The following is a 14,050-nucleotide window of genomic DNA, read 5'->3' as shown; positions in this document are numbered from 1 at the left end:
GAACTTTCCATTTCCATTTTCCATTTTTTCCGATACAATCCCTTTCAGTTATCGAAATACACATCTGATGGTTTAAAATGATAATTAAATTGTCTACTACAGCTTTTATAGTGAGAAACGCAATAAATAAGCAGCTGTGAGCACATCTACCGTCTCTCGTTCCCACACATATGCTGTCGTTCATATACGCACACGTGTCGGTGCTCTCACTGCGGTTCTCCAGCCTCTATAAACAGCTCCCCGATCGCTTGTGCAGCTGCTGTTAATCAGGCCCAGCGCCCCGCAGATGGGTCTGAAGTTCAAAGTCTTCTCACTGGAGAGCTTTAATACTCTCCATCCTCCTGTCTGTCTGTGTGTGTATGTGTGTGTCTGACCGACTGCAGACTCCCACAACAGCACACGATTGCTATAGGAGCTGCAAAAAGACTTCACCTCTTTTTTGCTTGCTTACCTATGAGTCTATGTTATCTTCAAGGGTAAATTCAGTTTCTAATCATGGCAGAATTCATTATCGACTTACAGGACGGGTTATTTGGTTTGCTTACAAACAAACTCACATCCATTTTTGAGCATGAGAAACATATATTTAAGAGACATGTGGTAGTAGCCACAATGCTTGTACTTTAAATGGCTGACAATAAAGGCCAGAAGGGCTTCAGTGGTTTGAACTGTAGTTAATGTGACTGAATATGAGATAAGGCTAGATATGTATTTATACATTTGTAGCATATTGATCATTTTTTAAATGAGTATTTACACCACTAAGCTTCCATTTCAACTAAACTACAATGACATAGAACAAAGATGTTCAGTGCAAGAAAAATCTAGAGTTACACTTCATTGTAGTGCCCTTGTTTTATACACAGTGAATCTGTTGATTTTGTGCAACTATTTTAGTGTTGTGCAATATTAGATTTTTGCTGATATTCAATATGCCAATGGTTTTTTTTAAGAGTGTACAAAGAGCTTTTGACTATTCAATCAACTCAGACTTATGATTTTATGACCACAATTAATGATTAACCTCTTTTTAGTCCCACCAACAAAATTGTCTAGTTTCTGAAAGCTCTATAAATGTTGTTGTTTTGTTTAGGAAAATTAAATTGAAATTGAAGTTCCATCTACATATTACCAAAATATTACCACACAACATACAATACATAATTTTTTTTAGATGCATCTCCCTAGGGCTGGGTCGGTAGATGATGCTATTGTCCATTGCCGATGGCCAAAAGACATCACGATGCTGAGCCGGCATTGTGGTCCTCCACCCCATCCCTGTCACAGCAGCAACCCACCCTCGAAAAATACACACGGCCCTTCTTTAACACTATACCACTGAAAACGCACATTAGGTGACCACACACACACACACTGTATGCGCGCATCTGAGCTCCAGCAGTCAGCGGATGCTTTGAGCACAAAACCCCAGAGAGCAGTGCACGTTGGACAGTTTATCAAGGATGTACCGCTGTATTTCATTTCACTATAGTTGTTAAACCTGATATTTAATTAATCTTGTCTCTATCTAACGACTCTTCGATCTTTTAAATCTATCAGGTAACGTGTCACAGTGTCAGTATGCTGCTTTAATCTTTCACTTTCATGCTTGTACTTAGTAATTATAGCAAAGATATTGTTATTTGATATTGATATTGATACTGTTAGTTGTTTTTTGTTGGTTGTGCACCTTTTTTACCAACCAAGTTTGTCAACCCCATTATAACACAGATCACTCTGCCTATTCATGCCTGAGTCCCACAGAAAAAGTGATTGACAGGTGGTAATTTGTGTGTAGTTTATCTTTATTTATTTATGATTTGGTTATGGGTAAAATGAAGACCATGCAGGTCAGGTAGTTGAAACGGTTGTACATGAATAATTCATTTGTAATGATTGAATTAATTATTATTGATGAATAATTAATTTACTGCCACCTATGACGACAATGCCATCGTCCATCTCGATGTTTCACATAAGACACTGTACGATGCCAAATTGGTCGACATCGCCCAACCTTACATCTCCCTCCCTGCTAGACTCATTTAATGACCTAATGACCACCATTATGAACCGATTTCAAGTTCTATTTGTCTTGCAAATTGGAACTTAAAATGATGTCCTGATAGCAGCAGCTGAAACACAGAGTACAATGGGTGATCCAAGGTGCATGAGATACCCAGAGTTCTCGTTAAAAAATAATTACGGTAAATTACCATTGGACCAGTTTGGTTAAAACCGATGATCTTGCCTGCCACCTTCACTAGGCTACTCAACCTGTTCTTATTGGACAGACTCAGATTACCATACCAAGCTACAATGCACAAAGATAAAACCGATTTAATAAATCGTTTATAAAACAGTTTCATCATAGAGGTACAAACCTGAAACAATCTAAGTTTCCTCAGAAAAAACAGTAACAGGTGTATATTTGTTAACTGTTACATTTGTGACTGGTAGAATAAACCATTGTACAATTGTTAGTAATTTAAAACAACCAACTTAATATTTTTGTATTTTACTTAGATTTTTATCAATGTAACAAAATATTCACTTTAAGAATGAAAACACTGCTGACCCGATTTCACGGCTAGCATTCTTGGCAATTAAGTAATTTATTTTAGTATATTTTGTCATACGGTCAAGATGTAATATCCTTTTGTCCTTGATGATGATGATAATAACATTTGAAACAATGTTTTGACATTTTTTAAACACTCTGATGGGATTGTGCATCTCTAAGATATTAAGCAAGTAAATACATTCTGTAAACGTTGAAATAAGGTTAAAACAATGCTAAAGTAACTCACTGGTCTGGGAGGAGGAGGCTCAGGTGGGTTCTTCACAGAAATGTGTTTACTGGGATCTCCATTTGCTTCAGGTCTGTGGTCTGATGAACAAAGATCATACAAAGAAAGCACAAAAGGTTTGTTGTGAGCACCAATTAGAAGCATTTAAGATGTTTATGAAAGCAACAAGCTAATGTCATGCTTCTGCTGTTCATCTGCCACTGTATACATAAGCCAATGTCTGGGATCTGCTAACATAGCCTGCAGCAGTCTCTTAGTGCTGATGGCCATATTCAGTGGCTTCCCATCAGACATTCCTTCAACTTCCTCTCCAAACGGTAACATCTGGGTTGCCTAAGGAACGCAAGGCGAAAGCTAAACCTGCACAGCAAGGGCTAAGAGTCACCCAGGAGTCAAGACATTATCAAGTGCTTCTTTACACTCATTCTCACCACTTGCATGCCTCTATGTGCCCCTGTAAATGTTTCATTGCAAAAAAAAAAAGCAATGCATAATGAGTAATTAGTAACAATCGCATTACAGCTAGAATATTTTATTGAAAATCTAGTCATTTAATAAACTGTGATGTAAAACTTGTGACATTATTAAAACGTATGCATTCATTAAGAATGCATTAATACTAGACTGGTTAATCTTAAATTAGTAACACTTCACAATAAGGCTGTAATAGTTAACATTAGTTGATGTATTTCCTAATATGAACATACAGTGAACAGTACATTTATTACAGTATTTATTCATCTTTGTTAATATTAGTCAATTGAATTAAAGTTGTTCATTGTTTGTTTATGCTAACTCTATGTTAGTGCATTGCCTAATGTCAACAAGCATGAACTACAATTAATAAATGCTGTACAAGTATTGCTCATTATTAGTTAATGTTAGTAGATGCATGAACTAAAATTAACTAATACAATTTTTATTTTAAAATGTGAACCTTAAATTGAGCTTGTTTGGAGAGTTTTTAAATGAAGTAACAAATAACATACTCTACAATATATCCAATACGATATAATGTTTGAAACTTTAATTATGATGTGTAATGTAGCTGTGTGAACATAAACAGCATGTCTGAATGTAATAAGCTCAAAGTTCAATGCAAAGACAGATATTGGCTTTTTTTTAGCTTAGCAAAGCCCACAGTGAACGAAGTTTGGGGACTACAAAAAAATACATCTGGGGTAATGAAGTCATAAAGCCTTCAGATTCCGCTCATACACGCTGCACAGTGAAGGGGCGTGGCCAGAGGCACTGTAATGTTATAGCAAAGAAAGCTAAAATGCCATTTAAATGCTGCTATTTCCACAGAGCCTCTTCTGCTTTTGTATTTGGTCTTCCAAAGGACATGACACAAAGAGAGAAGTGCTTACAACTTAATTTTAATTATGTCTCAGAGAATTATAAAATATATATATAAAGCTAGCATTTGACAAAGGACAGCTTCCAGAATCTCTCACAGTTCAGTGCTGGAAAACTCCTCAAAGAAGGAACAGCTCCAACCATAATAAACCAAGCTGTGGATTGTGAGTCACAACTTGTAAATATTTTTATTTGTTAAAATTATTTAACTACATGCACAGTTTGTAGCAAGGTTGTAAACAAGGATGTAAACAACAAGAAATGCTGTTTGGCACCATTAACAATGTAGCTACAAATGATCAGTCAAAACCCTGTAAGCAGCCACAATCTTCAGCAGCACTACATTGTCTCTATGCAGCCGCCTTCTGTGAGTTCTACATCTCAAATAACAAACTTGCAAAAGAAATGTGAATGTTTTATATTACTTACATGTGCTTATATCCTGAATAAATATGAAAGACACTTTTTTAAAATTTTAAAGAACAGGCGTGAGGTTCAACTTTGTGCTTTTCATTTTATGTCTGATTTAAGCTCAAACTGATACGGTTAACCAGCACATTATGTTAGCTGACCAATCAGAGCCTCATGGGGACGAGCCTTCTGAGCAACTAGGAATATAATAGTCATTTTCATGTTAGCTGAGTTGCAGTATATGATTGAAGTAAGATATATGAACAAAAAACAATGTGATTTTTTACAAATGAACATGAGCACACATTGCTTTGCACCCCATAAACACACACTCTGGACCACCCCTTTAAATCATCATTGACAAAAATGTGGCCAACAGTCCGAGGTTGACTAAGAAGCCATAACAGCACAGATAGACCACAAATATTGCTCTAATATTATTCTTGAAATTGAAGTGGAAACTTAAGAACCATTTTTCTTATATTAAGTTTTAAAATCAAGACTTTAAAATATATATCTTTAAAAAAAATGTAATTCTACAAATATGATTTTTTTTTTTGACGTTATAAAATTTTAGTTTTTTGGAGTGCTGCAGTTTAATACTGATGAACCCAATGACAGACAGTTGTGAAAATATTGACACAGACAGGAAATTATAAAATCATAATGTGACAAATTACATAAATAAAAAAGTCACAATGCTAAGTTTAGTCTTCTCAATAACCTAGTGGTTAATGCACCGACATATAGCACAGAGCTGCAGGTGTCCAGAGTTCGAGTTCCAACTCGTGAACCTATCCTGATCGCATCCCCCGACTCTCTCTCCAACTTTCCTTCTTGTCATCAGACTGTCCTGTCAACTTAAAGGCAAAACCACCTCCAAAAATATTAAAGTAATATAAAAGAGTTTATTATCATGGTGCTATTGGTTTAGTCACTTAGTCATGCATGCAACTTTTTGGTGCAGACGGCTGCGATGTGAATGTTAAGTCTGGTTTTATTGTTACTCTCATTCTTCAGTGAAATCTAAACAAAGCGGCCTGGCCTCAGATGGGGGTCTGGCAGAGAGCGAGAAGAGGAGACAAGTTACTGAGAAACAGACAGGAAATGGTGAAGAGTGGGGGAGGTGAGTTGGGTTTAACACTTCAGCCAGTCACCCCTCTAAACCTGACAGACACACACACACACACACTGCACAAACATACATCAGTCAACAATGTGAGAAAGACATGTTTGCATCCTCACACCTGCAGAAGTTAATGAAAGTAAAGGTTAAGGCTCACCTCTGTTTGTTTTGTCCTGGGTTTGACATGTGACAATGACCTTGTTCATGTAGATGTATTCTTCATCTCCACCTGCTGAATAACAGGGAATAAAGAGTGGGTTAGACATTTGAACTAATATGCACAAAAGTTTTTTTTTTTTTTTACTGTACATTGAGCTTGTGCAAACAGAATTCAACAACACACTGAAAAAAAAGATTCTTTGTATTTACTAAAGTTTTTCAAGGTAAGTGGTTACAAACAATGTACGGTACAGTATATGAGCTGAATTTAAACAAACAAATTCAATTGAGTAATGTTCGACTTTTTTTGTTTGTTTAAATTTAGCCTATATAAGTTGTTTGAAACCACTCACCTTAAAACAGTTTAGTAAATCCAATGAATATTTTTTTATGTATTGCAAGTCTCAAGAGATGATGTATGTTGTTAAATTGCAATTTCAAGAAAATTGGTAGGATGAGACTCATGGATAAATGCATAATTTGTCATTTAAAAAAAATAACATCCAAATGTAACCCCACCTGTATAAAATGCAAATGAAATTAAACAAATTCATACTAAGTTAACATCAATTAGCTGATATGTAAATAGATATGAATTGTCAGGAGACATTTGTAATTTACACAAAAAAAAAACGTGACTGAAATTGACAAACCAATAATTATTTTCATGCTGTCACTATTGACCATTAAAATTCACAGCACAATAATAGTAAGATTTCCTAGGTATAACATTTAGCGTTGTTATTAATTCAATTATTTGATCCTTTATTAAAAAAAAAAAAAAAAAAAAACTGTCGGGCCAGTGCGAGCCAGCGCTTTTATTGGGCTGGGCAGGGCCAATGGCCTGGGAGGTTAAGTCTTGAGGCCGAAATCATGTCGCATTTCCATTGTCGGGCTAGTAGTTTGCAGCGCGTCACACAAACCCCACCCCCAGAATGTCCCCCAAATCAAATGTCACACACCCGCCCACTTCAGTGAGAATCACCAGATAAAGCACACCATGGCATCATAACGAAAGGTGTTCGGCGGGCCAAAAAAGGCCGGCCGCTGGCCCCGAGAAAGCCCCGCTTTGGCCCGATCAGGCCCCGGAATTGACAGTGGAAACATGACTGGCCCTGGCCCTCTCGCTTTTGAAAACGTGGCTAATGGGGCTGTAGTCATTAAACAGTAGGGCTAGGTAGATCTGAGTGTCATCAGCGTAGCTGTGGTAGGAAATTTTGTTCTTTCTAATTATTTGGCTCAGTGGGAGCATATAAAGGTCAAACAGGAGAGGTGACAGAACCTTGTGGGACGTTATAGGTGTCCACCTCGACCTATGATCACTTATACTGACACCTACACTGACCTATAATTAGTTTAAACAAACAGCAAACTCCTTTTTTGAGTGAGTGCTGACCAAGTTATCATAAAACATCCTGTATTCATTTATTAATTTATTTTGTCTTATTTTTATGCAAACATTAAACAATCCATCATTTCGCTAACATTACAAAAATTTTACGTTTACATTTTCTGTGAATGTTCTGAAAAAATAGTAATATTTAAGAAATATCAAACAAACTTCTGACTACAGTAGATTACGAAGTATAACTACACAGAGATTGATTTTATGTAAACATTGCACATCAAATACAATAATAATAATAATAATAATTATTATTATTATTCCTTACATTTATATAGCGCTTTTTTGGACACTCAAAGCGCTTTACACACATTTTTGGGGGAAATCTCCTCATCCACCACCAGCATACACCTGGGTGACGCGACGGCAACCATATTGCACCAGACCACACACCAGCTGATGGTGGAGAAGATACAGCGTGAAGAAGCCAATTATGATATGGGGATAGTTAGGAAGCTATGATGGACAGAGCCCAGTGGGCAAATTTGGCCAGGATGCCAAGGCAAGGCAAGTTTATTTATATAACACATTTTATAGACGGTGGCAATTCAAGGTGCTTTACATAAACAAGTATAAAAGACACAATTATAAAAAACAATACTATAAAAACAGATGAAAACAGTGTAAAGACAGTGTTTTTCCATATTCCAAAACACGGTGTATCATATTTTCTCATTTTACTCGGGGACTTCCCCATTCTGGTGATCACCCCTCCTCTGTGGACTTTTTCGGTAACTATTAATCTATTGGACTTCTCCAACAGATTGAATTTTACACCTAAGATTGAAAAGTTAAGCCTTACAGCTCTAATTACATGTCCAACTTTCAACTTACTTCTGGAAGTACAGTAAATCCCACGGCCCCTGATTTCTACCCCCTCCCAGGAGTAGATCACTTTAGCTAGCCAAACATAATAAAAGGTCTTAATCTCAGCCAGACGCCAGGGTTAAACCCTACTCTTTTCAAAGGACATCTTAGGATTATTAACAACCTCGGTTTAACGTCTCATCTGAAAGACGGAGCTCCCTGAGCAGTATAGAGTCCCCTTCACTATACCGGGGCGTTAGGATCCACACAGACCACAGGTTGAGCGCCCTTCTGCTGAAACTAACACCACTTCAGACAGCAACCCTTTCCCATGTGGTCTCCCATCTAGGTACTGACCAGGCTCAGCCCTGCTTAGCTTCTGTGGGCGACCATGTGAGAGCAGAGGTAGCTGCCGGTAAATAAAACATTATTTAGTGAATATAAAAATCTGTGAATGCTCGGCAAGATCATCTGTATGAATTTGAGGAACTTATTTATGCAACAAAGTCATACAATTCAAGTATGACCTACATATCCAACAACGTCTGAAACCACTATTTTGTATGTGAACTTACTACAGTAAAGATACTTTCTCTGTCCCACTAAAGTAACCTCGCCTGGACCTTCCAGCACTTATTTGACTTTTCCACCCCCTCCTTCTCATATTTAACATTTCTTAGATCTGTATACGCTTTCATCTCTCACTTATGTTACCCAACGTAATAGTTTTCTGCTATAGAGAAGAACAGTGAGAGTTTTGTGTAAGGGTCCAAAGGGTCTCCAGAGGCCCTACTTCTGTACACATCAAAGACAGGCCAGTGGGACGCATAGAGAGGTCATATTCTATCATAATAAAAGTCCAGATTTAGTCCCAGCCTGTATAAGATGGTTTTATAGCAATTTTTGGACCTTCGCAATAAATTAGATAATCTAAATCAAGTGTAAATAGGAGATGGTACGATGGGAGATGTGAGGAACATGGCAGGTAACAGCTTTGATGCACTTTTGGAAACCGTGTGATGAAGCAAAAAAAGTATGTTTCGACAGTACAGTGAAAACAGATCGGGATTTGGAGGATGGAAATGAAAGCTATTTATAAGCTGCTACTAAAAGGAAGTGAGTGTCCCTGGTGGATAAAAACAGCCTTGGAAAATGATACAGTTTGGAGCCAGAGGAGGAAGTGCTCAAGCCCGAGAGCAGAACATGAAAAACCTACAGCCATGCTTGTGTGAAGAAAGAAGCACTGCTTGGACCAAAATTATGGGCTCCCTAATAAGACAGAACAGAGCAGATTCTCTAAACAACACTGAAACTATAAATGTGCACATGACTGTTGCGCCCCATAAGGATATTTTGCTTTGTAAGTGCCCTGCTGAAATATAAACGGGTGTTTCTATAAGTGCGGGTGCATTTTGCATTGTGGATAAGCATATTATTTATTCACTCAAAAAATGATATTTGCTGTTTGTTCAAACTACTTCTTTAAAATGAGCGGAAACAACACAATTCTTGAGTTTTTTCAAGGGCCAAGTTAATCTTTTATGTTCAATCCACTAAAATGAGTGAAAACTACACAAATTGATTGTGTGGAACCCAGCATTTTTTACAGTGCTGTTCTTAAACAGTTTTGAGAAATATTGCAAATTAAAGGATCTTTAACATTAATAAGTGTGCCACAAATCACATACCTGTGCACTGTTCTATCAGATATTATAGTATAAGTAGTGAACTCACACTGAATTATTTTATTTTATTCTACTGTAAATAATGCTGGGTTCCACACAATTCCTTCATGCTGTCACAACACACATCGATTGAGTTAACTTTTACAAATTTAAATGGATTGACCATAAAACAATTAAGTTGTCCCCCAAAAAGCTTAAGGCTAGTATTGACTTAAAATAAATACTTTGAACAAGCACCGAAAGTCAACTTTTGAGTGTAAAGCCTGGTTTATACTCGACGTGTTCGCTAGTTTGCTTGAGTGCATGCAGCAAATGTGACGTCATTGCTGTGTTTGCGGAGGTTCGATTTGGCTGCGTGGGTGCATGATTTCGGTTGGCGGAGCGCACATTTTTTTTGAGACTTGAGTAAACAGTTTGCCACAGTGGAATGAACCGCCAACTATTCCGCTGTATGTTTTACACTGGATGCCCTTCCAGCTGTAACCCAGTACTGGGAAAACTATTTAGTTTAGTAAAAATCATTAGTAAAATAATAGTAAATCATTATTGTTCCATTTGGGATGACACTAAACTCATGCACTATATGGTTGAGTGCATAGTGAATAGTGTGCTATTTGGGATGCAACTAATATTTGTATGTGTATTTAGTGATATTTTGTCTTGAAAATATCAATGGGCTCTGCACAGCTAGGGTTTTAAAGACAACAATAAACTTCTAGTGTAAGCTTAATGTGATTGTTTTTAATGTCCCAGGGTTGTATTTACAGCATCAATGTTGTAATGTCATTACAATACATTCAGTTAAAAAGACTTAAGCATTCATTTAGTTGTTTAGTCGTAAAACAAGATAAAAGATCGTTATAACCACTAGCGCCATCAGTAGCAACAGGCTAGCGCAGAAATTCCATTGAAAACACTGGGGTAAATTAAACTGTCATATTTTAAAGACATTGAAAGACCTGAATCATACATTCAGCTTCAATTATCATGAAATGGGTTAGTCTAATTTTTATCTTTTTTGTGTTGCGTTACTAAGTTAACTAAACATTTGCATAAGATCTTTTTTTTTTTTTGAGTACATTCAGGTCAACTCTGCTAAATCATTTATAAAATGGCATAACAATCTGTAAAGCAATGATACAAATGTGTAAGATCAGCCACAAATAGAAACAATAATAATTAAAACAAAGTTGTCCTTTCATACTCTTTATAGTAGTTTTTTAATGGCAAAACAACTTTTCTGTCAAATCTAGCTGTTGATAAATCTGATAAAGGGATTGTTCATCCAAAAAAATTTTGTTTTTGTTTTTTTTAGGGTTAGTTTAGTTTTTATCTTGTGAACACATTTTTATTTAGTTTGAATATATGTAGTTTCAGTTGAGATTTTAATAGTAGTTTGCTGTGTCCACAGCAAAGTTTAGTGTTTGCACAGCTTACATTAACTCTTGTGCAAAACTCTTAGTAATAAAAATAAAGTAATTGTTTGCACACTGAATCCAAAATCATGCAAATGCAACTTTAATGAATAAAAGTAAAAAAAAGCAGAATTAAGACCATCTTCTATATGTTAAAGAATGTATATATTGTTTAACGAGCCTGACTTTTTTTTGGCAAATGCACAACAGTTAGAGCATGTTTTATGTTTATATAAAATATGTTTTTTGTATATAATCATGGTCTTGACTGATGTCTTGATTGTCTGTAGAAAAGGATCTCTAAACAGTCACAGGTTAGATTTTTAGCCATATTCATTTTGAAGATTATTTTTGCTTATTAATACTTTATTTAGTTAGTTTTTCAAATTAATTTAGTTTTAGTTTTTCATTTATTATGATTTCTTTTTATTTAAATTATCAAAAATCTTTTCTTTTTGTTTACCAGTACTGTACTTTTATTTTTATTCATTCTAGTTTTTTTTCACTAAAATAACCTTGATATACTCCACTTGTTACAAAACTGTTTCAAAACCAGTTTCTTTCTTCTTTTGAACACAAATAAGGTATAGTGAAGAATGTTGGAAACCAGCAGCCATTTACTTCCTTAGTATTTATTTATTGCTACAATGGATGTCAATGGCTGCTTTTTTTAAACATTCCTCAGATTATCCTGTATTGTGTTCATAAAAGAAATTCAGAAAACCACTCGAGTGTGAATAAATGGTTAGAAAATGTTTGGCATGAACTATGCCTTTAAAGTCCTTCATGGACCACCAGTGATCTGCAGAGATGGGTTTCTGCATAGTGAGATGATTAGTTTAGGCAGTGTGTTGTTATTAATGTACCATTGGAGGACTTGTAGGACTGCAGCAGCTCCATCAGAAGGCCCTTCTGTACTTTGGCATTTCCACTCAGCTTCTCTACATCCAGGATCTTCAGAAACTTCTGCAGCTGCTCCAACAGCTGCTCCAGCACTAAACACACACAAATAACAGAGTTAGCATAAAGAAAAGCATCATAGCAGTGCTCAAGATCTCCTGTACTAAGCATACAGTTAAACTCAGAATTGTTACCCCCCTGTTTATTTTTTCCCTAATTTCTTTTTAAAGGAGAGACGATTTTCTCAACACATTTCTAAAGATAATAGTTTAATTAACTCATTTCTAATATGTGATTTCTTTTATCTTTGCCATGATGTCAGTTAATAATATAATGTTAGATGTTTTTCAAGACACTTCTATACAGCTTAAAGCGCCATTTGAAGGCTTAACTAGGTTAATTTGGTTAACTAGGCAGGTTAGGGTAATTAGGCAAGTCATTGTATAATGATGGTTTGTTCTATAGACTATCAAAAAAGTATAGCTTAAAGGTGCTAATAATTTTGACCTTAAAATGGTTTAAAAAAACTGCTTTTAATCTAGCCAAAATAAGACTTTCTACAGAAAAAAAATATTATTAGACAATTATCAGTGAAAACTTTCTTGCTCTCTTAAACATCATTTGGGAAATAATTAAAAAAAGAAAATAAAAATTCAAAAATAATTCTGACTTTAATATATTCAATTCAATTCATGTTTATTACTATAGCGCTTTTACAATGTAAATTGTGTCAAAGCAGCTTAACATTAAAGTTCTAGTAAATTGAAACTGTGTCAGTCCAGTTTTTAGAGTTAAAATTCAGTTTAGTTCAGTTCAGTTTTATATATTAAGTGAGTTCCAATTTCAATTTTATTTATGATGCACTTTAAAATCACACAGTTGACCAAAGTGCAAACAATAAAAAGCAAAACATAGCATAACACATATATGTAATATTTGTAATATGTAATAAACACTTTAAAATACAAATAAATAAACATAAAATGTCCACATCTCACGTTGTGCCAAAAGCCAGATTGCCCTTACAAAAAATTACTAGTTTAAAAAAAAAAAAAAAGAATACAGCAACTGACATACTACAATACAACCAACTGCAGTACAACTACTGCAATTCAACTGAATACTACTATAGTACAACAGCAGCAAGAGTACTGAAGTGATACTACTACTATAATGTAGTACTGCTACTGCAATACATGTTAAATAATTTATTACACTTAGGTACATTAGTAATAAAAGTGCACTTTAGCTTTATTATGTCTTGCAGTATTGTAGATGCATTTCTGTAGTTAGTTTCTGAAAAGTGCAATACAATATATTGTGGTAGTACTTCAGCAATTCAACTGTTCATTGTTCATGGGATAAGTCTTTACATGTAAAATGGCTGAACAAGTTATCATAATGTTTTGTCATTATGCATTTTTCTAAACATTTCCATTAGACTTATTTTTTTCTAAATCGGTCTACAATTGATAAATTTCTACCAGGGGAATTTTGTGACTTTTTCTAATGAAGGTGCATCTCAAAGAAGATTCCTATGTTTACATTTCTGCTTTTGTTTTTTTCTCTGTACTATGCAGTGCTGTCTTTTCCTTTCTGTATCACAATGACATGATCTGCCAACAAATTAGTACAAAAAGCAAAAATAAATAAATTAAATAGCCATATTTTAAATCAGAACACCCTTCCAGAGTACACTGTTTGATTTACAACAGGACTAAGTAATTTAACTGTCTTTTCCGTACACAATGACACAAGGACTTTTAATTCTGATGGCACTGACACATTTATTGACACAGAAATGTAGTTTTGAGAGTTGAAATAAGGATTTTGAGCAAGAGACTGGCTTTTGCAGGTAATCCATGGTGTTTTGGTATTTGTATGCGTTGCTTTGAGAAATAGACTTACTTTTTTGCTAAATTTTAACATAAATACCATAATATACACATGATATACCAAAGTGACTGAGAAAA

At 35.3% G+C, this 14,050-nt stretch overlaps 1 protein-coding gene and 1 long non-coding RNA gene across 17 annotated transcripts in view; one reads left to right on the top strand and one right to left on the bottom strand.

The window, feature by feature from the left end:
• The window catches only part of LOC108191726 (uncharacterized), a 95,480-nt gene that overhangs the window by 17,387 nt on the left and 64,043 nt on the right, over window positions 1–14,050 (top strand). For 4 of the 9 annotated variants that reach the window (XR_012388052.1, XR_012388051.1, XR_012388056.1 and 1 more), the window contains exon 3: window positions 5,601–5,706. The exons of the other annotated variants lie outside the window; for them this stretch is intronic. This is a non-coding gene — a long non-coding RNA (uncharacterized lncRNA). The remainder of the gene's footprint in view (window positions 1–5,600; window positions 5,707–14,050) is intronic. 9 annotated transcript variants of the gene reach the window in all.
• The window catches only part of afap1l2 (actin filament associated protein 1-like 2), a 79,430-nt gene that overhangs the window by 29,418 nt on the left and 35,962 nt on the right, over window positions 1–14,050 (bottom strand). For 4 of the 8 annotated variants that reach the window (XM_021480360.3, XM_021480362.3, XM_690662.10 and 1 more), the window contains exons 2-4: window positions 12,044–12,172; window positions 5,864–5,938; window positions 2,811–2,890 (exon numbers count right to left, since the gene is read on the bottom strand). In XM_021480360.3, the coding sequence (XP_021336035.2) occupies window positions 2,811–2,890; window positions 5,864–5,938; window positions 12,044–12,172 (284 nt within the window). The remainder of the gene's footprint in view (window positions 1–2,810; window positions 2,891–5,863; window positions 5,939–12,043; window positions 12,173–14,050) is intronic. The other 4 variants (XM_021480361.3, XM_073918559.1, XM_073918561.1 and 1 more) reach the window with 1 other exon arrangement.

Source organism: Danio rerio, chromosome 12 (assembly GCF_049306965.1).
Source record: "Danio rerio strain Tuebingen ecotype United States chromosome 12, GRCz12tu, whole genome shotgun sequence".
NCBI lineage: Eukaryota > Metazoa > Chordata > Actinopteri > Cypriniformes > Danionidae > Danio > Danio rerio.
Note: the sequence above shows the minus strand (reverse complement) of the source record. Positions and strands in the feature narration are given on the sequence as shown.